Consider the following 23,371-nt stretch of genomic DNA (forward strand, 5'->3'; position numbering starts at 1 on the left):
GATGGCAATTTTTGGCTCGGAACCATACTGTTTGCTTATCCATAGTCTTTTGAGGGTTTTCATTGCTGCAGGGATCCTATAGCTTGAGTACACTTCAAGACAGTCTCATGCTCTAACTGCATTTAAGACTTCAACTATAATCTACATATGGTCATCCTGAAGAAGCCAAAATGCTTGAACTTTCATCATAAGGACTAGTAAAATATTTTCCTTACACTTAAAGGAGAAGGAAAGTAATTTATACTTGGGGGTATACTTGGGGGTCCAAGTGATTGTATTTACTTACATGACACTCCAGACAGTTCTCCTATGAGCAGAAAACTGCACCAGCCCCGGGTTCTTCCAGCAAATACCACAAAGCGATAATCTTCCTGGTTCTTCCTTCAGCTCGAGGCTGCGGTTGCACAGTAGAGTGAAAAGCCGAATGAACAAAAAAGCTGGCTATGTCATTCTACTGCGCATGCATCTGTCCCATGAAATTTGAAAAGTAGATCGATCCGTGGTGCTCACTGACATAAACCCTGGCTGGTGCAGTTTTCTGCTGATAGGAGCACCAGCCCGAGGTGTCATGTAAGTAAATACAATCACTTGGAGGTGCCTAGCTTTTGGCACCCCCAAGTATAAATTACTTTCCTTCTCCTTTAAGGGCAAGCACACCAGGAGATTAATCGCCAGCGATAAATCACCGCTTCTGCAAGCGACTAATCTCTTGTAAAAACTTTCCCATAGGCAATAATGTAAATAGTTGGTGGTAAAACTCACGCGTGTTTCCACTTGAGGCAACTTCAAGCAATTTTGGGAGACTGAAGTGACACATGGGTTTTACCATCGGCAATTCACATTATCACATATTCACATATTTAGGTAAGGTCACACTGGACGTTTCAAGGAGATTTAGTCGTCTGGCGACTAATCGCCTCGTCTTTACGGCGACCAATCTCCCCGAACGCCTTCCCTCACTCTTGCACCGGCGCTAAGCACACATAACAATTCGTTTTCCGAAGTTGCCGAAACTTTGGGCGACTTTGGAAAACGAATCGCTGCGTGTGCTTAGTGCCGGCGATTTTTCATTTTAGCCAGCGCAAGAGTGAGGGAAGGTGTTCGGGGAGATTGGTCGCCCCGGGCGACTAAATCTCCCCAAATCGCCAGGTGTGCCCTTACCCTAAAAGGCAACAATCACTGGGGGGGAAGCAAACTATAGGCACCCCTTCCCCCAGTGTTTGTATTCACTTATCTCATACCCTGGGCCGGTACTCCTATCAAAAGAAAACTGTCCTGGCTAGGTACTGCCTTCTAGCACCACAGAGCAATTCTCTTCCTGCTTAGTGTGTGTGCACATGTGCAGTAGAGTGAAAAGCTGAATTGTAAAAGAAAAGCCATCTTTTCACTCTACTGTGCATGTGGAAGAAAAAAGAAGTGTAAGAAGAGGATCTATCTGCAGTACTCGCTGAGTAGGCCTCTGGGCCAAGGTAGTTTTCTGCTAGCAGAAGCACAGGCCTGCTAAGTCATAAAAATCACTATGGAGAGCCTAACTTTTGGCTATATATAATTTTTTTTTTCTCTTTAGAACAAATTTTTTGGTGGACTGGCCTGTCATTGGGAGATGAGTTGTTAATAACGGCTTGCCTCAGAAATCCCAGCTCACGCATCTCCATTCTTTATGGTCTGGCAATGCTGTTAAGCTGAGCGATGAAGTTGTTGTAGTTTTGCCGTTAACTTGTGAGGCAGAATTGGAAAAGACCAAATGGTCTGTTCATATAGGAATCGGCCAAGTGGTAAACCTGTTTTGTGGCTGTCTAGTATGAAAAATAGGAACACATTGAGAAGAACTTTAAAATGAGTGATTTGGTTAAATTTTACATCTTTACTGCACAGCCAATTATACTGGCAGTGCTAAGGAAGATTGGGCAAAGGGAAAGCGTGATGCAGTTCTTATGCTGAGCACCCACCTAATGATCAGGGGTCAAAGTTCTAATGGCCGCTTTTCTGAATTGCCTGTCTTATACAAAACTAAACAACAAAGAGTAGTTAAAATGACTGATTTGTGCTTGGACATCCATATGCTTCTGTTTGTGTGTTACTAATGACCTCTTGCAATGTGTTATTTTGTCTTATTTCTCACAGGCTGTAATACTAAGCTGCAACGTTTGTTATACTAAAATCCAAATAAGCTTTTTGCAAAGGGTGAGCAGGTGGTATACTCTAAGATTACATCCTCTACCACAGTGATCCCCAACCAGTAGCTCGTGAGCAACATGTTGCTCTCCAACCCCTTTGATGTTGCTCCGAGTGGCCTCAAAGCAGGGGCTTATTTCTAAATTCCAGGCTTGGAGGCAAGTTTTGGTTGTAAAAAAACCAGTGTACTGCCAAATAGAGCCTCAATGTAGGCTGACAATCCACAAAGGGGCTGCCAAATGGCCAATCACAGCACTTATTTGGCACCACAAGAACATTTTTCATGCTAGTGTTGCTCCCCAACTCCTTTTACTTATGAATGTTGCTCATGGGTTCAAAAGGTTGGGGATCCCTGCTCTACCAGAACACTGGGAATAAAATGGGTCAGTTGGGGGAGAATAATAAATACACACCTCCCCAACCTCTACAGTTCTAAATACTCGTTTTTACTAATGCCAATAGGACAGCACACAGTCCTAACAGCTTCTGTATTAAAATTTCTTTTATGCATTTGATGTGTGGGGGCAGAGCGAAGACGGGTGATGCGCTCAGTTAAAATGATCTGGGGAGAAAACTGGATGGCCCATTGCCCAGATGACAGATAAGGGTTTGTAACTTCCTAGCAAGTGTCCGCTCTTGATGGGAGGAAGGTTGACAGATGCAGTAGGATTAATTAAAAGGGTTTCTTCATCTTACATTAGATATAATATAGAACCTCTATAGTTTTTTAGATGGGCCTTTCAAGAAAATGAATATCTAAATGAACAAGCTCCCATTACACTTACAAATGTATTAGTGTCATGTGTATACCAATTTGTCTGAGTATTCCCTGTACTTTTTTTCAAAACAATTAATGTTTTGCTGGTAGCTAAGCTGACCGTATAAGCAGTTCTAGGTTGGTTATTCACATGTAGTGCTGTAGCCTGGCTTTAATTGAGTGTGGCTGTGTACTTCATTGTTGCAAGCGGTTACATTAAAATTCAGTTAATGCATTTCCGGATATTTCCTACACAAGAGTCCACTTAACCATGGTCACATGGAAACATCCTATCATACAAACATTAACTTTAGATATTTTCTTGTTTGTAAACGGGTTAAAGAAGATATTTATATTTATCCCCCCCCCTCCCGCCATATAAATACTGATTATTTTTTATTTTCTTTAAGGTACTGGTGTCCAGAGCCCCATCAAGGCCATTTCTTCTACAGCAGCAGAATTTTCGCCTCCATCTAGTCCAAACCCTTCCAAAAAGGGGGGAAGTATTAATTGGTCATTTCCCGATAAAATTAAATCCCCAAGGACTGTCAGGAAGCTGTCCATGAAGATGAAGAAGCTACCAGAACTTAGCAGAAAGAGGAGCATCAAAGGGACATCAAATGCAGACCATGCCCCTTCTGCGTCAAAAAGTAACTGCCAAAATATAAGCCGTACAGCATCCTTATCTTCCTCGGGAAACGCAACAGCTGCTGCCAGTAGGAATGTCATTAGCCGATACCACCTTGATAGCAGTGTGTCATCCCAGCAAAGCTACAAGAAGAAAAGCTCTGGGAGCTCCAAATCCTCAAGCAAAGGGGGATACCTCAGCGATGGTGACTCCCCTGAGCTTATAGCAAAGTCAGGTAAACACGGAGCAGACAATAGGGCCACAAAGGGAAAAGAAGCACTTGCAGGCGGTAACACAAAACCTGACATAGACATTGATGCATTTCGGCATTATAGCTTTTCGGATCAGCCGAAGTGTTTTCAGTATATATCAGGACTCATGAGTCTTCATTTTTATGGAGCAGAGGATTTGAAACCTCCAAGAATAGACTCGAAAGATGTATTTTGCGCAATCCAGGTTGATTCAGTAAATAAAGCAAGAACTGCTCTTCTTACATGCAGGACAGCTTTCTTAGATATGGATCACACGTTTAACATTGAACTTGAAAATGCACAGCACTTAAAGCTAGTCGTGTTTAGTTGGGATCCAGCACCTCGTAAAAACAGAGTTTGCTGCCATGGAACTGTTGTGCTCCCTGCACTTTTTAGAGTGACAAAGACACATCAGCTAGCTGTTAAACTGGAGCCCAGAGGGCTCATCTATGTGAAGCTGAATTTGATGGAACAATGGGAAAATTCCTTGGACCGCCCAGGAGTGGATCGGGAGCCTGTTGTATTTGGTGTCGAGGCTAAAAAAGTTGTTGATAAAGAAAATGCTGGGCTCATGGTACCGCTGCTGATGGACAAGTGCATTAAAGAGATTGAACAGAGGGGATGCCAGGTAATATATGATCTCTTGCTGTCTCTCTTACTCTTATTTACAGTTCCCTATATTCTATGACTCTTTGGCCATCTTGGGTTCCCTTAGCTCTGGCTCAGCATCTTTGTGGATCTGCTTAATATGTACCATCCATAGGTGTTAGACCCTAATGCATTGGGTTAAAAACAATACTGTACAAGTGGCTCCACAGACATAGAAATGCTCAACTAACTGTTTGATAATAGTAGCTGCAGACGGGCTAATTATAGAAGATGGCCTGCATGTTATCAAAAACAGACACAGGTATGGCATCCATTATCCAGAAAGCTCCAAAATACAGAATGCCTGTCTCCCGTAGACTCAATTTTTCTAGATAATCCAAATTTTAAATAAATATTCCCTTTTTCTCTGTAATAATAAAACATTACCTTGTACTTGATCCATGCTAATATATAATTAATTCTTATTGGAAGCAAAACCTATCTATTGGTTCTTTTTAATATTGCCATGATTTTCTAGTAGACATAAGGTATGAAGATCCAAATTACGGAAAGATCCGTTATCCAGGGTACCTCCGGTCCCAAGCATTCTAGAGAACAGGTCCCTTACCTGTGTATGCAAAATAATAGGACTCCTGCTGTCGCCAAAACACATGCACCAAGACAGAAGCATTTAAAGGGGTTGTTCACTATACACTTTTTTCAGTTCAGTTGTTTTCAGATTGTTACCCAGAAATAGACTTTTTTTTCTCTATTGTATCAATTCTAACAGCTGCCTGTAATGCAATTCAGGGATGTTGCTCAGCAGGTTCAAAGATAAGAAATGTATTAACTAATGTATCAATTTAGAACAGTTTACAGGGTTGGCGACCCCCCCCCCCTCCCAGAGCTGCTTTAGCATGTAAAAAATGACACTTTACACTTCAATTTTAGAAAAATAGAAAATATAATGTAATTGGAAAAAGTTATTATTTCTGGTGATCTATCTGAAAACAACTGGTTGAAGGTGAGAAACCCCTTTAAAGGGAGGGATAAGAGGTGGCAGGCAGTGATGGGGGAAAAAAGGGAAAGCTGCTTAGTGACAATGCTGCTTGTAAATGAGATTTAGTTCTGTAGAGCATATTTCAAGGAGGGATTAGCTACCTTTTAAATGCATGTGATTCATTTAAATGAGGAGCATGTTTCATAAACTGAAAGCACTTTCTACCTCCTTTTCGAAGTTACTTTGCATGGGGGCTCACACTGGGCAAATTTACACCTATGCAGCAAACCAGAGCAATTTACTTGTTCAGGTGAGGTACTTACTCAGATTAGCTTATTTGATCCATATAAAAATAAATGAGTGATCACAATGCCTTGGCTTATTTGCCTTTCTGTTGAACACTACAGACAAGGGACCCGTGTTGTTTTGTGCATGTTATTAATTATGATTCTTCATTTAACACGTGCCAGGTGTGGATGGTAAATGACAAACAGTGACAGTGTATGCAAATATTTGCACATCTTGTGAACAGATGTCTGTTTGTTTGATTCTGAACCTTTTGGCATGTGTTCCTTAGTTACCAGATGGCACATGTGTCTTTCTCTTGATATGTGATTGAGAGCTCTGTGGGCTCAAAGTCCATATAAACATCTGCAATGTTTCAAACCTGTGTTTTTATTTATTTTTAGTTTGTGTGTTGTAGCCAAGTATGGGTTAGCTATAATGCTGCTCGGGATAAAGTAAGAAAAATCACAGAGACAGGATGTTTACAGAAGCATAATGAGAACAACATTTCATTTTATTTGAGAAAGGGATATTTCATGTCTAACGAATAAATGGTGGAAAGAAACTTTCATCAGCTGCTATAACCAGGCCAAAACTGTAAGCACAAAGGCCATGTGCAATGGTCAGTTCAGTGATGTCACTTGATTGATGAGTCCTGCGCGGGTCCATTTTTTGGAACCTGTACCCGACCTGTTCCTGCAATCGGCAACCTGGACCCGCATTCTTACCCGCTTGGACCCGCTACCCGACCCGCAAGTACCTTATCCGCAACCCGGACCCACTGACCATCAAAAATCAAGACGTGCTGTCATTGTAAACTGGAAGTGACATCATCAGACGTAGGCGTGATCAGAAAAAAAAGAGTAAACCAGTAAGTGCTGTCATTTTAAACCGGAAGTGACCTCATCGGAAGTAGGCGTGGTCAGAAAAAAGGAGTAAAAATCGCTATTGAGAAGACCCGAAGTCTGAACCGCCGACCCACGTCTATACCCGTACTTGGAACTTCCACCCGCAACCCGCAGGGTACCACAGGTTTTTGAGGGTAACCCGCAGGAACCCGACCCGCTGCAGGACTCTACTCTGCGAAACCTGTATTTAAATACTGGGTGTGCTCTCAGTTCTATTACCTAAAATAGTTGGTGTGTGTTCTTATGCCTTTATTTTGGCCATGGAACTTTTCGGTCCTACGGATGATGATGGATCCTTCTACCAGAGGAAAGGCCTTTGAAAAGGGTAGTGTTATGCTTCACATGTACACACTTGTAAATATAAATATTAGGGAAGTATAACATCAAGAATTGAAAGGAATGACACTAATAGCTCTCCAGTGGAAAAAAAAAAGTTGCATTTCATCTTCATGTAGATCCGCATGCAAGTTCAACTACAAAGGAAGAAATGAGAATTTTACTTATATGGGGTCTTATGACCACCATGGCCCCCTTCAGGGCGACTCTGACTTCAGATACACAAGATTACTTCCAACTTCACAGCTCTGAATTATTGGCTTCTTCCAACTCTTTCCAGCTTTCAAATAGGGGTCACTGACCCCATCTAAAAACAAATGCTCTCTAAGGCAACACATTTATTCTTATTGCTACTTTTCATCTATTCTCTTTTTATTCATGTAATCTCCTATTCATATTACACTCTCTTATTCAAATCAAGTAGTTTGAGACCCTAGCAACAAGATTGCTGAAATTGCAAACTGAAGAGCTGATGAATAAAAAGCTTAATAACTTAAAAACCACAAATAATACAAAATGTTAGCTAACTAAAAGTTAGCTCAAAATGAATGCTCCCGTTAACATATATTATTGCAGGGGTGACAGCCCACCATTTGTTCTCTTTACCCTATAATCACACATTAACAAGCTGTTTCATTATTGGTCACATATTGATCCCTACTCCATTTTAGTAAAACCGTTTACCGTCTATAACACAACCCCACGTTTGCCTAATACACGTACTCCATTATGCTTGGAGTTTAGTGGCATTTATTTTGTATATTGGCTTGTAAGATTAACATTAGGATAAAGACTTGCTATAGTTTAAATGGATAACAAAGGGCTGTTGTATAGAGCTGCAGGCAGAACACCGTTTAGAGGGTCTAGCTGGAAAAGTAGTATAAGCACAGAATAGATTAGCAGGCCCATTTCCGTTAAATTATGTACTAGACACACTGTAGGTTACCCTATGTCCAGGTATGGGACCTGTTATCCAGCTCGGGACCTGGAGTTTTCCGGATAATTTGGAACTTCGTACCAAAAGTCTACTAGAAAATCATGTAAACTTTAAATAAACCCAATAGGCTGATTTTGCTTCCAATAAGGATTAATTATATCTTAGTTTGGATCAAGTACAAGGTACTGTTTTATTATTACATAGAAAAAGGGAATCCTTTTTAAATATTTGGATTATTTGGTTATATTGGTGTCTATGGGAGATGGGTTTTCAGTAATTCGGAGCTTTCTGGATAATGGGTTTCCAGATAACTGATCCTATACCTGTACTATGTAATTGAGCTGCAAGATAAAAAAAAAAATAGCACTTCACACAGAAAAGAGAGAAAAAAATCAAGATTTCTGAGGTTTGTGTAAATTCATCCATTATATCCTCAAAACTACACCTGTTCCATGGCAATACTCTTAGTGGACAGTATCGGCATTTTCTCTGCAGCAGAGTGTACCATAAGCCTTAAGCTGGCCATAGACAAAATCTTCGTTTCGTATGATTTCTGATGATATCAATGGGTGTCACTACTATTTGTCGGACATAAGTTTCATATGATTGCCGTCTGTCACTTAATGGCCAGAACATCGTCTGATTTGTTATTTTTACTATTTTTTTTTTAATCTGAATAGTTCGTGGTAGGTTGGGAGATTACACCGCACGATCGTTTATCCAACATAAGGCTACATCTGCACATCTATGGCCAACTTTAGGCCCATCAGGCATATTTTCCACCAGTGTATCTGCACTTCCTTCTGTCCCAGCATCACTGACTTGGCAGACGCAGCTGGGCAGAATGTATATTTTCATGTCGTTTCTTCACCTTTCTTCAATTTCAACCAGTAGAGAAAAAGGCCTGGTGGCCTGAGGCTGCATGTGGTCACTGGGCCACCAGTTGGGATTCCTAACAATTGTGTACACAATTCTTTCTGTTGCTTGTATTCATCTATAATACATATCATTTTAGCATACCGTTTTGCATATTTATTTTTTTGGAAAATCAGAAAGGTTGTTTATTTGCTATTGTGCTATAATAGCATTCTACCATGCTTCCTCTGCATTGCAGGTTGTGGGATTGTATCGTTTGTGTGGTTCTGCTGCTGTGAAGAAAGAACTTCGGGAGGCTTTTGAAAGAGACAGCAAATCTGTTGGCCTGTGTGAGTCCCAGTATCCAGATATCAATGTTATAACAGGTAACTGCTGCAACTATCTCAACTAGCTAAATGTACTGTAACAATTTTCCTGGAATTTATAATTTTTTTATAATATAGTATAACCTCAATTTTAAATCCCCTGATTGTTTTTTTTTTTTTTTTTGCTAGAAGATAAGTCTGATATAAGCTATGATTTCATCATTGTTCTCCTGCTTTTTACAATACTTTATCCTTCACTGTTTCCATCCATTAATGCCCAAGAGGCTTTAGCTGCTTAGGCTATTGAGCGCTCAATTATATATTTTATTGCTTTACTTCCTTACATTATTGAACACTCATTTCTTAGAAGTACTTCAACACTATTTTTGTGTCCTTGCATAGGTCTGTCTCCAAAATACTTTGTTGCTCACTGCTTTATTTTTATGACTTCAATAATAAGTAAAGTATAACATTATTATGAACCACATATTCCATGTTCCTAAAGGATGCAGAAAAAAATTGTACATATTTTAAAAATTGCAAAACAAAAAAAAAATAATAGTGCTGCCTATATAATAGTAACAATTTATTTTAAGGTAAATAACTCCTTAAAATCATTTTTAGAAATAATATGGCAGTACGACTGCCCATCTTTGGGTTGTTTTTTTCCATATATTTTCCTTTCCTTACAACCATGTATCTAAAGCCATGTTTGTTATTTTTTCTCATCAATGCTTTTGTGGGTTTTTTTTTTTTTTTTTTTTTTAAGATCACTATTGAGATTTATGAGCTACTGAGGACTGCCTGAAATGTGGTTGTTGTTAATTTCCTCCATGCATTTAAAATAATGTAATAAGAGATATAATTTCAACTAAAGTGGATGTGCGGAGTGTTTTTCTTGCAGCTGTATATGTTCATAGCTTGCTCTAGATTTCATGTGCAGGAATGCTCCAGTGGGTGAATACAAAGTCCGCTTTTGGTTTTGGTATGGGGTTCATAGCTCTGGTGTTGCATCATGTCTGCTTTCATCCATGTGAATTTGATTGTAAGTAAAGCATGTCATACACTTAACAGCTCACTGACTCCGAAAAATGAGGAATTAATGAAGTGGATACCACTTTTCGCTTGCTGTCTAAATTTATTTGGCGCACAGAGTAGTTGTGGGGAGGCGAGTGTAGAAGTGACCTGGCAGTGAGGATCGAAGAAGCTTAAATACGTAAAATAACCATGACCTCTAACAGGGCAAATTTAGCAGAGGTCTGCACAAAGGATTACCAGGAGGCATAGGTCATTCTGGGAATCTTAACCTGCTTCTTTAGCAAGGGATTTACATGGCAAAAGTCGTATTTTTATTTATTTTTTTTAACGGTTTTATTTTGCATTTTATAACAATAAACAAACAAACATTACATTGTTCATGGTTCCATCTTATTGCAGTTATCACAGTACAGCATAAGCATATAATATGTTTGAGTCCTATGCATTCATATACATTTTGATTCAGTTATGATTCTGTATCTGTTACCCCTAGACCACTTGAACAAGTAGTATGAATAGCTATGCCACTGCCAGCTTGTCATCTCTGACATTAAGGCTCCTCTGTGGCTTCCAGCCAGTCTCGCCACACCAGATCATATTTTTGGGGACAACCCCTTGCAGTGTAGGTGAATTGTATAAGGGGAGTGTTGTTTTTAGCAAGTTCAACCAGCCATTAAATGTGGGTGATTGGGGGGACATCCAATTTAGAAGGGTACATTTCCTGGCATAGAATAGTAGTGTACAAAAAAAGTATCCTCGTGGCTGCCCTTTTGGTGACCTCATCTATTACACCAATAATGCATACCTTAGGGGTTATAAGTTTAGGTGGTGCTATTTTATCCTGAATGTAGTTGAGAACCTGGGACCAGAAGGCTAGGATTGGGGGGGCATGACCAGATGAGGTATAGATAATATGCCTCTGAGGCCCTACACTTGGGACACTGTGTTGAGTCGAGTCTGTTCATATGGAACAGCCTAGTTGGGGTTAAGTGGAGTCTATGTAGGATTTTGAATTGGATCAGTCTATCTGGTTGAGCGGAGGTAGTCATAGGCCCTGTCAGTTGTCCCAGTCCCCATCCTCCAGCTCTGGGATGTCTCTACTCAAGGCCACTGTGTTAAATGGAGGTTTAATGGTAGCTAGGAGAAGTGATTATAGCCTGGTGACAAGTTTCTATCTTAGAGGTTGTAGGGTTCATAGTCTTCCCTTGAAATTGGGTATTGGTGGCTTGTCTCAGCTGGAAATAGGAGAACCAGGGGAGAGGCTCCTGGATTTGGACATGTTTATTTTCGGTCCTGGGGCGAACCACTCCATCCTTAACCAAGTCCCCCTCAAAAGTCATTTTTAATAGAGATTGAAGAATGGAAGAGCTTGCTTTGTGCGTCACTTGTTTAGTAACGTAAATTCTTACAAATTGAGTAATTTTCCATGAAATGCAATTGCATCATTTACGTACAGTGTAGATTTAAAATAAATTCCTCCATAGTTATATCTGAGAGGTGTACAGGTATTTCTAAGCCTTGGTATTTCTAAGCCTTATGTGGGTAATGTCATTTAAACTGCACAATGTCTTATGTGGTTTCAAAACTGTGGGGCTGGTGGCCCAGACTAAAGGCCAATTATTATGATGATGCCTGTTTGTTCTACTGGAAGTCCATCTTGAATATTGTGGAGAATGTATTTGATGTCGTAGACATTCTTGGAACAAATGTTGAATCGCCCAGTCCAGCAGTTTAAGCCTTGGGGCTTGTCTTATATGTTTATTCTACGTTTAAGAAAATCTTTTGCATGAATAAGGCTTACCAGCCACCAAGGAAACCCAAAAATAAGCAGCTAGGAACTGAATTTCCACTTGTGCCGAGTCTTTTGTGAAATTACTGATTTTTTTTGTAGGATTTAGCGTTAGTAAATCACTTATGCAAATAATGGATTGGCTGGTTGATGACTTCAACAGAACTGGTGCTAAGAATGCAAAGCATAAAAGCTCCAGCTCAGATATATTCCAGCATGATACTGTATTTGCTTTATTATTGATATAATGGTTGTTGGAAACCCAGTCATAGGTGGTTATTTACCAAAATCCGAATTTATCTCATTTTGTTCTGAAATATACTCCAACCAAATCCATACTGTTGTTTCCTCTTATTTATAAATTTTCCCGAAAAAATTGTGAAAATCATACGAAATGTCGAATCGTACAATTTTTTTTTGACTTTCCTCCCAAAAACTCCTATGTTATTTTCGGATTTTTGCCCCGAAAACCACAAAATCTTCGGATTTTTTGCACGAAACCCAGTGCATGATCTTCAGGACTTCTCCCATTGACTTATATACAACCTTGTTAGGCCTGAGATGCCAGGTTTTAAAATTTGGAGTTTTTCCATTCTCAGGGTATAATAAATCACAAAAAATTCGGATCTTATAGTGTAAAAACTCAAATTTATCGATTTTCTTTGGCATTCAGACTTTAATAAATAACCCTCATAGTGTTGCTTACCCAAATTTAAGGCCTTGTTGAAATAAGAGCAGAGGTAAACTAGGCGTTGATGCAGTTGGTCTTTTCTTCCCATAGGAATTATATTTTATAAAAATTTGTTAAATCCCCAAAGTACTTTGGGGAGAGTCAGTGCAGTGTTCCAGGCTAAGCAAAACTGAAGTCCCAAACTGGCTGTGAGGAGACTGCCATCATGCAAAGGCTTTTTAAGGATGCAGGTTTAGAGTCGGCTCCCAGGCAAAGCCCCTGAGCAGCCATTCTGACTTTTGGAACAAGCCCTGCTTTGTTAAGAACAAACACAGATGGTATTTCTGTCATGCTTTTGGGGATTAGCAGTTTTTATTTGGCAGTCATACTCCAGCAAGAGAAATAAAGGCCTTTCCAATAGATTGACTTCCTGCAAGTAAATTAGTTTCTTGGCAACTATCATCCGTTGCTCAGAGCGGCCGGAGCTGCTAAATGAAATGTAAAGTTCTGCTGCACAACCCCCCCCCCCATAACAAATATTGAATCATCAGGCATTATGCACTTTTGTTCATCCCACCCTGGCATGGAGGCTGCTGCAAGCAAGGCCACATAAAGAAATGCCAGATTTTCTCTATTTTGGCCACTAAAACAGGTGCTAGCAAAGCCTTCTTACTGATCACTGGGGCATATTGTTTGGCTGCCTGATGCAGCACACATGTTGTACGTCTCACATCCAGATGTTTACTGATTCATGGAATCCGTCTGCCAGTATATCCTGTTGTTCTCCTCTTCAGGTCGCTCTCTAAATGGGGATGACATCTTGCTAGTAGAAGCTTCTCTCATCCTCTTCCTCTGTGGGTCCCTCAGCACATTCCCTTCCAAACGTCTGGCTAATTGTTATCGCCAGATGTTTTGCTTACTGAATTCATTTGGTCCTCTTCTCGGTCTCTTCAGTTGAATGAATCAATATATTTAGGACAATTTATACAGCTAAAAGATCTATTATACTGAATGCTTAAGACCTAAGGGACCTTTTTTTGTAATTGGGGTCACCGTACCTTAAGTCTGCTAAAAATCATTTAAACATGAAATAAATAATAAATAGGATTTTTTTGCCACCAATATGGCTTCATGCAGCTTTGAGCATAGAACTTATACAAATTTTTTTTAAAATACTGAATTTTCTACAAAGTATAAGGTATTGTTTTATTATTACAGAGAAAGGGAAAATAATTTTAAATCTACAATCCCATCCAAAGCAGTTGGCTTTCATTTTTTATTTGTGGTTTTTGGGTTATTTAGCTTTTTATTCAGCAGCTCTTCAGTTTGCAATTTCTGCAATCTGGTTGCTAGGGTCCACATTACCCTAGCAACCATGCATTGAATTGAATAAGAGATTTAAATATGAACAGTAGAGGGTCTGAATAGAAAGGAGATTAATAAGTAGCAATAACAAATAAATGTGCAGTCTTACAGGACATTTGTCTTATTTTGATGGGGTCAAGGACCCACATTTGAAAGCTGGAAAGAGTTAGAAGAAGAATGCAAATAATTCAAAAACTTAAAAAATAAAGACCAGTTGAAAAGTTGCTAAGAATTGGTTAAAAGTTTAAAAGTAAACTACCCCTTTAAAACAGAGGCCTCTGTAGCTTTTTAGATGTATAAGAACATTGATAACATGGCAGCAAATACCTAGATTCTGGGAAATGAAACATCTCTGTGAGATGATAACACCAACACAATGATGGTAATTACATTTACAAAACTGATAATCAGATATGCCAGTGTGAAAATTATGGAGCTAACCAGAGGGTTGGACCGCGGCACCAGGAAAAAATTGATAAGCCTATTGGCCCAGACCTTCTCCCCGCCTGAAACTTCGTCAAAGTAAAATCCGCAATCACTCCCAGGCCCTCTATAATCCAGGTATCCGGGACTCAGTCCTCTAGGGAGACGGCCCTCCCATGGATCCACCGGAAACCACAAACGAGGAACCGGCACATAGAAATGAATGGTTCCAATGCATGAATGCAAAAGGGGATTAATGTGTCAAGCAATACACAGTGTTTCGGGGGCTGGCCCCTTTGTCCGGTGATGTGGCAGACAGTAATCACAGCCCTTAAATAGTCTAAAGGCCCTCCCACCAAAGGCAAAAAAAACTTACAAAAAAAGTTTTCAAAAAAATCTGAGGAAAGTCCAAATACAGCATTGTGGCTGATCCAACACACCTCTCACACTCCTGCCATCTGGAAAAAGGTACCGAAGCATTAGGGCCCTCACTACCAGACCCAAGCCATAAGGCTCCTGAATTCTCAGGGACTGGACAGATCTCTCTCACACACACGCTCCATGTGACCTTACTATATACCACAACGTTACACAGCCACTGTATGCCATTGTATAAATAAATAGCCATTGGATATAATTCTTCTCTATGAGCACATCTGCACTTTATCATGTTCTTTATCATGTTCTTACTACTATCATATCACCATGATACACCCAACATGTCTGACATTTAGCATTATTTACTTAACATATTACATCTGTTGAGTGTGCACTGTCCCTGCACTGTGCTGTCCTGTTTTGCAGGAGTTGCATATTTTTGCACTTGCACTTTTTGTCTGTTGTACATCTATGTTGTGTGTAGCACCATGGTCCTAGAGGAATGTTTTTTCGTTTCACTGTGTACAGTACAAACGTATATGGACGAAATGACAATAAACTCATTCTTGACACATGGGTAGTCCATTTAAATTAATAGTCAATTTTTCTAAGATGTCTCCTTATAAAGTCAATTTTTTGAGACAAAACAAATCCATGTGAAAAAAAAGAAACAGGAATACAGACAGAAAATATATACATAAAGCTGGTAAATGTATACTTTCCCTATTAATAACTTTACCTTTCCCTTGAAGTAAATTCGTTTTCAGAAGTTATCTGAAAGGTAAAGGGATACATTGGAAATCATTTAGGCAAGCGTGGAAACAAAATGCTGTCATCATAGATAATTATGTTACAATTAAGATATGTTAGAAAAGGAATATATTGTAACTAATTGTAAACAATGGAGTTATAAGTAACAAGATAAATTGAACTCTTCATTTAGTCCCCTTGGCATTTGTGTTTGTAGTAACCAAATCGAGTAGCTTTCGCGTTGTACAGTTTTTGTTTTGAATTTTGTCCGCTATTCACCACCACCTTTTCCAAAATTTGCCAATATAATTGTGATATTATTCTGTATTGTTTGTCAAAAAAATGTTTGGCCAGTGTGGTCTCTTGTTTATTCGATTGAAACTTGCCTCTGCCCCCGACCTTCCTCCCGGTCACGGGCTTGAGAAGAAGAAGAAAGATTCTCACAGGGCAGCCAGATGGGGGTCACTGCTGAGGCGCAGGACCAGAGGGGTCTTTGCGGCTGGGGCACAGGGTTTGGGGGTCCCTGTCTGATGGTGTGTGTGTTCTTTTCTGTGTGTGTGTGTGTGGGCGCTTTTCTCATGTCAAAACATGACATAGGGAAGAATTCTCAGCACTGCATATTTATCTTTCTAAAATACTCCAGGGCATTTTCAGCTAGTCACCTGACTAAAGAAGCACACAATGTGGTCAATCACAGGTATTTAAATACCAAAAAAAACTGACTAATTTCATGGGGATAGAATTTATACCATTATTTGTTTAAGTAACTTGATATCACTGCATCCGACAGGTTTAAAGGGAACCATGCTAATCCAACAAAATTGTTATCAATAACAGCAAATCAGATTTGCTCAAAATAATAGAGCAGTGTGTTCTGCATTCGCAATCACTACTGTGGGTTAGTAGATGCAGAGAAAACTTTCTATATGTCATACTCCCACCAAAGAATTATGATACTGCATGAAAATGGTTTATCAAACACTAGCTGCATTTATTTTGTGTATTTTTGTAGCAATTGCAGTTCTCTCTTGTATAATTAAAATGTCTTACTAGTAGGGATGCGGCCTTTTTCAGCAGGATTTGGATTCGGCTGAATCCTTCTGCCCGGCCAATCCGAATCCTAATTTGCATATGCAAATTAGGGCCAGGAAGGGAAATCACATGACTTTTTGTCTCAAAACGAGGAAGTAAAAATGTTTTCCCCTTCCCAACCCTAATTTGCATATGCAAATTACGATTCTGTACGGTATTCGGCGGAATCTTTTGCGAAGGATTCGGGGGTTCAGTTATTGCAATGATAAATGTTACAAATTGATGAAGACAAACATCACTGGACACTCAAATATTCTTGTTTAGTAGCATGGGTATTAGCAGATTATGTTTTATGCTTCCACACTGATTATAAGGACACATTAAGGTTTTGGGTCACACCCATGCCTTTTTATGGAATATTCCTCCTAGTGTATAGTAAGGATTAAGTTCATATTTGTTTAGTAGTCTAGTCACTTTAGTGATCTGCTGACCATTGTTTTGTTGGATTTAGCACTTGTGAACCAAGAACAGCACCAAAACCAAATGTTGCAGCAAGATGCTAAAACCTCAGAATATGAATGTCTAAAATCCATTTTTAATAAATCCTTTGCAGAAGAGAGAATCAGAGGCAGGAATGACTGTTGAAATAGAAAAATGCCTTTCATTCTCTTAAATAGTTTTTTGTTTTTTCCCCATTATAGGAGTGCTTAAGGATTATTTGAGAGAACTGCCTTACCCTCTTATTACAAAGCATTTGTATGAAGCTGTCCTAAAGGCAATGGCTGAAAAACCTTTGAAAATCACTTCAAATGGTTGTGAGAACGACTCCAGGGACTCTGAGAACACTGTTGGTCTACTGGACTGCCTGCCTGATGTGGAGAAGGTAAGAACTCGTGTATGGCTAAACTGAGGCAAATCTACTTATTCAGCATGTTGGTTGTTGACTTGACTGTACTCAGGATTTTATGTATCCTTGTCAGAAATCAAGCAGAAAAGCTGGCCAAGGCCAGCACAAGATGTGTTATAGAAATAGTGCATGCATTAAAAGTCCAACCTGACCTAAAAAGGATTTTAAAAAATGTAGCACCTTATAAAAATTTAAGTTATTGGGCAACTTTTCAGGATACTCCTCTCCCTGTGTTCATACGTCCAGATTAATCCATAGACATTGGATCCTTTTGAGATAGGTCACTGGCCATGAGATCTAGGTGTTTCTTAAATAGAGTTTTGAGTGCTGTGTGGGTAAAGGGCTTGGGAAATGGAGTGGCGTATCTGACACAGAACATTGTTGGTCCTTAAAGGAGAAGGAAAGGTTAAAACTAAGTAAGCCTTATCAGAAAGGTCCATCTAAATATACCAGTAAACCCCCAAAGTAGTGCTGCTCTGAGTCCCCTGTCAAAAGAAACACTGCATTTCTTTCCTTCTATTGTGTACTCATGGGCTTCTGTATTAGACTTCCTGCCTTCAGCTTAAACCTCATTGCCCTGGGCAAGAGCATGCTCAGTTTGCTCCTCTTCCCCCGCCCTCCCTTCTCTGCTGTAATCTGAGCCCAGAGCAGGGAGAGACTCCGGCAGGAAGTGATGTCACACCATGTTAATACTGCAGCTCCTATCCTAAACAAACAGAGAGTTTCTAGAGCTTTTTACTCAGGTATGGTAAATCATTCTACAGAATAAATATAGCATTCTAGCTTGCACTATTGCAGCTAATCTATTTCCAATAAAATGCCTCCGTAGCTTTCCTTCTCCTTTAAGCTCAGACAACTGGCAAGTCTAATCTCCGAAACAGTAAAAGTAAATAGTATTTTGGATCTGAGCTATTTCCAGCTTCAGGGTATAATAAATCTCCAAAAAGTTTAAAGTTTTAGTTTAAAAAAAAAAAAAAAAAAAACTGAAAAATCTGAGTTTTTTATTTTTTTTAACAAATACATTTTGAAGGAAAACTACCCTTGGAAAGTCAATTTTTGCAGGGAAAACACAACTTGACCTTTGATAAATTACACCTTTAGAACCTGTTCTACCACAATAGCTTATCAGTAAAGGTGTGTCGTACAGATGTTGAATCCAACGAGCAACATCCATTAAGGAACTTGATGGCAAGGAGGTGTCAGGGGCTGCAGAGGTCAGCTGAAGGGATGTGTATACTGTAACCTAAAAATGTGTTTTTATAACATGTTAATCTGTTTGTTCAGGCGACACTGAAGATGCTGTTGGACCACTTGAAACTGGTTGCCTCTTACCATGAAGTAAACAAGATGACCTGCCAGAACTTAGCAGTTTGTTTTGGTCCAGTTCTCCTGAGCCAGAGGCAAGAAACGTCCAGTCACAACAACAGAGTCTTCATTGATTCCGAGGAACTTGCTAGTGCCCTGGACTTCAAAAAACACATAGAGGTCCTTCACTACCTACTACAGCTATGGCCAGGTACCCCATTTTGCACTGAGCTTTTGTTTGTTATTGCCTAGATGCAACGTGATAATCTTGGTAAACACAAAAATAACTGCATTTTTTTCATATTATTATATTAGTTTACTTTAATTATCATTGGTCCAGAAAAACGGACATTTATCGGTAAGGGCACACACAGCTGATCCTCCACCATATAGAGAAGTTGCCTCTGGAGGAAACTTTGGGTGACTTTGTGATGCATTGGTTTTACCTTCAGTGATTTCAATTATTACAGCAGATCTGCTATACTCCCTCTGCCTGCAAAACACTAGTGGAGGATTTGTTGTGTGTGCCTTTGTCCTGAAGGCAGATTTTATCAGAATTGAGTGATGAAGTCTCAACCTTTGACAAATCTGCCCTGTGGTTGTGTTGTGGAATATACATTAATTGTATTTTCACTGTGCCTGCCATGTGTATATATATTTAAGTGGGACTGTAGTATCTGACATTTAAAGCAAAAAATGTAGAAATTCCGCTGCACCTAATTGCGGCTGGTTTTTGATCATTGCCTTCACTTAATTAGAAAACAAAGGCAAATGAACTTTAGTACAAAACACTTGCTACATTCCCTTCTTAGTGGCTCCTGGCGGGGCATGTTTTTGACTGCACATGGCTATTGGCATGTGAAAGGTATTTGGTATATTTATGTTGCTCACCATTCATCTACATGGGCTTAGGGGCTATTTACCCTCTAGACTTTTGTTTGCATAGTTAAGTTAGTACTATGAAGGCACATTTAGGTGCCTATTTATGAATTTTTGAAATTTAAGAGGGAAAAACTAAATTTTTTAGGGATTAATTATACTGCAAAGCTGCTAAAAGATCAGAATCCAAAAATACTAAAACCTGTATGACAGATGTCCCTGAAGTTGTTTCTTGAGATTGTGATCTGCGCTGGATAATCCGATAAAGTCAGGGTTTTTGCCAAGTATATTATGAAATAAAACAGTTTGTACTATTTACTATAGGAAGCTGATAAAGAAGAGGCATTTAGCAACCCTGGTACAGGTAATACATTGAGACATATCAATGCTTATAAGGAACGTGTTGGCATGAGCTGCTGGAAACACAAACTACCTTCCTGCAAATGGTGGCTCCCTTCTCCCCCAATACTTATAATAATATTTGCAGTGGTTTCTGATTTACAGGTTTAACATTGTGTGGTTCTGCATTGGTAATGTTGGAAATGATTTACTGACCTCTAGATGTGTAAAACATTGCGAGTGTTTTGTCTTGCTTTATTGCACTTGATATTAAACATTGCCTGTGCCCTTGTGTCTGAAAAGACTGAATGCTTAGATAAAGTCCAGAGCTTTACTAGAAAAAAGATAATATATAATGAATAAAGTACCCCCTCTTGTAAAATATAAGGATATTATAAGTTACCGAGGAGTTTCACGACCATATAAAAACACGAGGCCGAAGGCCGAGTGTTTTTATACAGGTCATGGAACTCCGAGGTAACTTGTAATATCCTCATATTTTACAACTGGGGGTACTTTATTTATTATAATACACACATTTCAGTGAGTCATGTGACAGAAATGACATCAGAACTCACCGTTTATAAGGATATAATTTACAAGATATTCATGGCTCTTGTGTATTATATATTAATATATACACACATTTTTCTTTTATTAATATTAAATATTTATCAACCTACTTACATGCAGATGATTAAGTGAACTATTAAACTGGCTTAGTCAGTTATAGATAATCATAAAACTTCTTTTATTTTTCCTTCTGATTAGATCAGCCCATAGTGTCTGATCCTCTCTAGTGAGACTATGGGTAATGGCAGATGGGGAGGTTTGTCGTCTGGGATTAAATCTGTGCAACAAATATCCCAAAAATGTTTTCCCATTGGCAATCAGTAAATCGCCGGTGGGAAAACTCTTGCAGCAATATGTTGTACCTCTTCGAGCGACATTGAAAAACAAAGTGTTTCATGTTTTCCTACCTGCGATTTTCTTTATTGCCATTGGAAAAAGTTTTGGAATATTTCCTCGTGAGGCAACTTTCGTCGATTTCAGAAATCGAAGCTTTGCGAGTGCATTGGCACTCGCTGTTAGTCATATATTGTCTGCTCCGCCTCTATGCCTGAGGCATAGAGGTGGAGCAGTTAATTCCTTTCACTTTCGACTCAGAACTTTCTAGATTTTCCTGCACTCCTCACCTCCCCCTCCCTCCTCGTGCTCTATAATTGTGTAGGGCACTGCACATGGGCATTAGGACCCACATACACAAGATTTTGTGGTGATACAAAACTTGCCTCAATAACCGTGTTCTCAAAAGGGTGCCTGCTTGCTTTCTGTGATTGTGTAATTCCAAAACTGAAGGAAACAATATTTAAATAATATATATATATATATATATATATATATATATATATATATATATATATATATATATATATATATATATATATATATATATATATATATATAGTAAGTAATGTTTATTTTGCTTAACTAACATGATTTGGAATTATTTTTAGGGTGTCAGGTCCCCTTTAACATGATGCACAATTATTGTATAGATATTTACAAATATTTATTCATTTTTCAGTAAAGAATACATCTGCCAAAGAACCAGCTCCCAACAGCACCCTGGCTGAGCAGCAACCTTGTCTGCGCAGGAAGAAACCTCGTCCCCAGATGCTCAATTTAAGCAGCAGTGAAATGTCTGGAGTGCTGAGGCCAAGGGTCATCAGACTAGATAGCCCTTCCAGCAACCGCTATGCAGGAGACTGGAGCAGCTGTGGAGAGAGCTATTTCATTTGCCCAAAAGAGGAAGCGGATTATGACGATGTGCCTTCTGAAGACACAGGCAACCGAGGAGACTTTGTCAGGAGCCAAGTAGAAGATGTGAGCCATTATCCGGTAACCAAAGAACATTCACTCAAAGCTTTTGTATCATTGAAAGGGGATGTAACGGAGGAACAAGATGTGAACCTGCAGGACTTGCAAGAAAGCATTGACACGTTGCTAGGAAACTTGGAGCAGGAACTTAAAAAGAACAAACAGAATGCTCATTAATAACTCACTCCTTCAACTTCTTCCTGATGAGAATACCGCAGTAACCATAAGTATCTGGCCGTCATTCCGTGACATTATTAATATTATTATTAGAACTTTTTCTTCTTATTAGAAGAATAAATGTAACTTAACCCTTTGGGGTGTACAATTTCAACAGCAAAATTTCAATTTTGTGCTTTGCGGTACATTGGTTGTAATGCATTACAGTGCACTTAAGCTTGTGAATTCAGTTAGGCCAGAGAGTCTTTATAGACACATGCAATGGGACGCTAGACAACGAAACACTACTTGGTACGTTGAATTCGGCACAGGTAGGCTTTTGTTCAGTTCTTTGCAGTGCAAAAGCTGATGGGGTGAATGTTTCTCTGTAAATAGGCCTCATGCTTATTGTGGAGCAATCGGCTGCAGGCCTGAAAGTGAAGGGGTGAAAATATGCATGTACAGATGCGAGGAAGTTAACGTATTTCTTATTATTAACACTATAAATAATTATTTAAAAATGCAATAATGTAAATCTTATTTTTCTAATACATACTGTATTTTTTGTAATTCTCGTACACATTGTAGCGACAGGTTGCGTATTTGAGAGAGTTTTTCATATTGCCATTAGGCTCGGCACACTCTAAATTTATGTACAAACCGTTCCTGCACAGCACAATTTCCAGAGTGCTTTTGGCAAACTATATGAATGGTAGGATATTTTAAAAACATTATCTAGGGTACCTGTTTTGTATTTTGTTGTTGTTGTTTTAAAAGAGAAGATGGCAGGCGATGTGTAAAAACATTTAACATTTTGCAGACCATGTCTTCTGCCAGTTGTCAAATATATATATATATATATATATATATATATATATATATATATATATATATATATATATATATATATATATATATATATATATATATATATATATATATATATATATATATATATATATATATATATATATATATTTTTTTTTTTTTTTTTGTCTACCCCACATTTCAACATGTAACTGCACTTGGAGCACAGTCGTTTCCTCTCATTGATGGAGAAGCAGTAATTGAGTACCATTCTCTATTGCTGTTCAGTGCCTTCTCTATTATGAACACACTATTTATTGTACCTGAAAGCACAGGCAGTACAGACTGTGAGAAAGGAATGTATTATTTCTCCTTGCAATGTCAAAGTAATGACACTTTCTCTTCTACAGAGACTGTTTAGAAACAATAATGAGTACAATAATAGCCAAAGTGCACTTTCACCTGAGTTTATATTGAATATATGGCAAGACGATTTCTTTTTCTAGCTGCTCGGCTGACTATCACATTTATGAATGACTGTTATCTCAATATATCGGTACCTAATGCTCAGATTCAGGCCTACATAGTATCATGAAGTGTGACACC

General features: G+C 38.9%; 1 protein-coding gene across 1 annotated transcript in view; it reads left to right on the forward strand.

Moving 5' to 3' along the window:
- Positions 1 to 22,828, forward strand: part of syde2.L (synapse defective 1, Rho GTPase, homolog 2 L homeolog) — a 46,902-nt gene extending 24,074 nt beyond the window's left edge. The window contains exons 3-7 of the mRNA XM_018258143.2: positions 3,343 to 4,439; positions 8,980 to 9,106; positions 17,193 to 17,374; positions 18,683 to 18,914; positions 21,510 to 22,828. Coding sequence (XP_018113632.1) covers positions 3,343 to 4,439; positions 8,980 to 9,106; positions 17,193 to 17,374; positions 18,683 to 18,914; positions 21,510 to 21,979 — 2,108 coding nt within the window. The 3' untranslated portion in view covers positions 21,980 to 22,828. The remainder of the gene's footprint in view (positions 1 to 3,342; positions 4,440 to 8,979; positions 9,107 to 17,192; positions 17,375 to 18,682; positions 18,915 to 21,509) is intronic.
- The last annotated feature ends 543 nt before the right edge of the window (positions 22,829 to 23,371 follow it).

This window comes from Xenopus laevis, chromosome 4L (assembly GCF_017654675.1).
Source record: "Xenopus laevis strain J_2021 chromosome 4L, Xenopus_laevis_v10.1, whole genome shotgun sequence".
In the NCBI taxonomy this organism is placed as follows: domain Eukaryota; kingdom Metazoa; phylum Chordata; class Amphibia; order Anura; family Pipidae; genus Xenopus; species Xenopus laevis.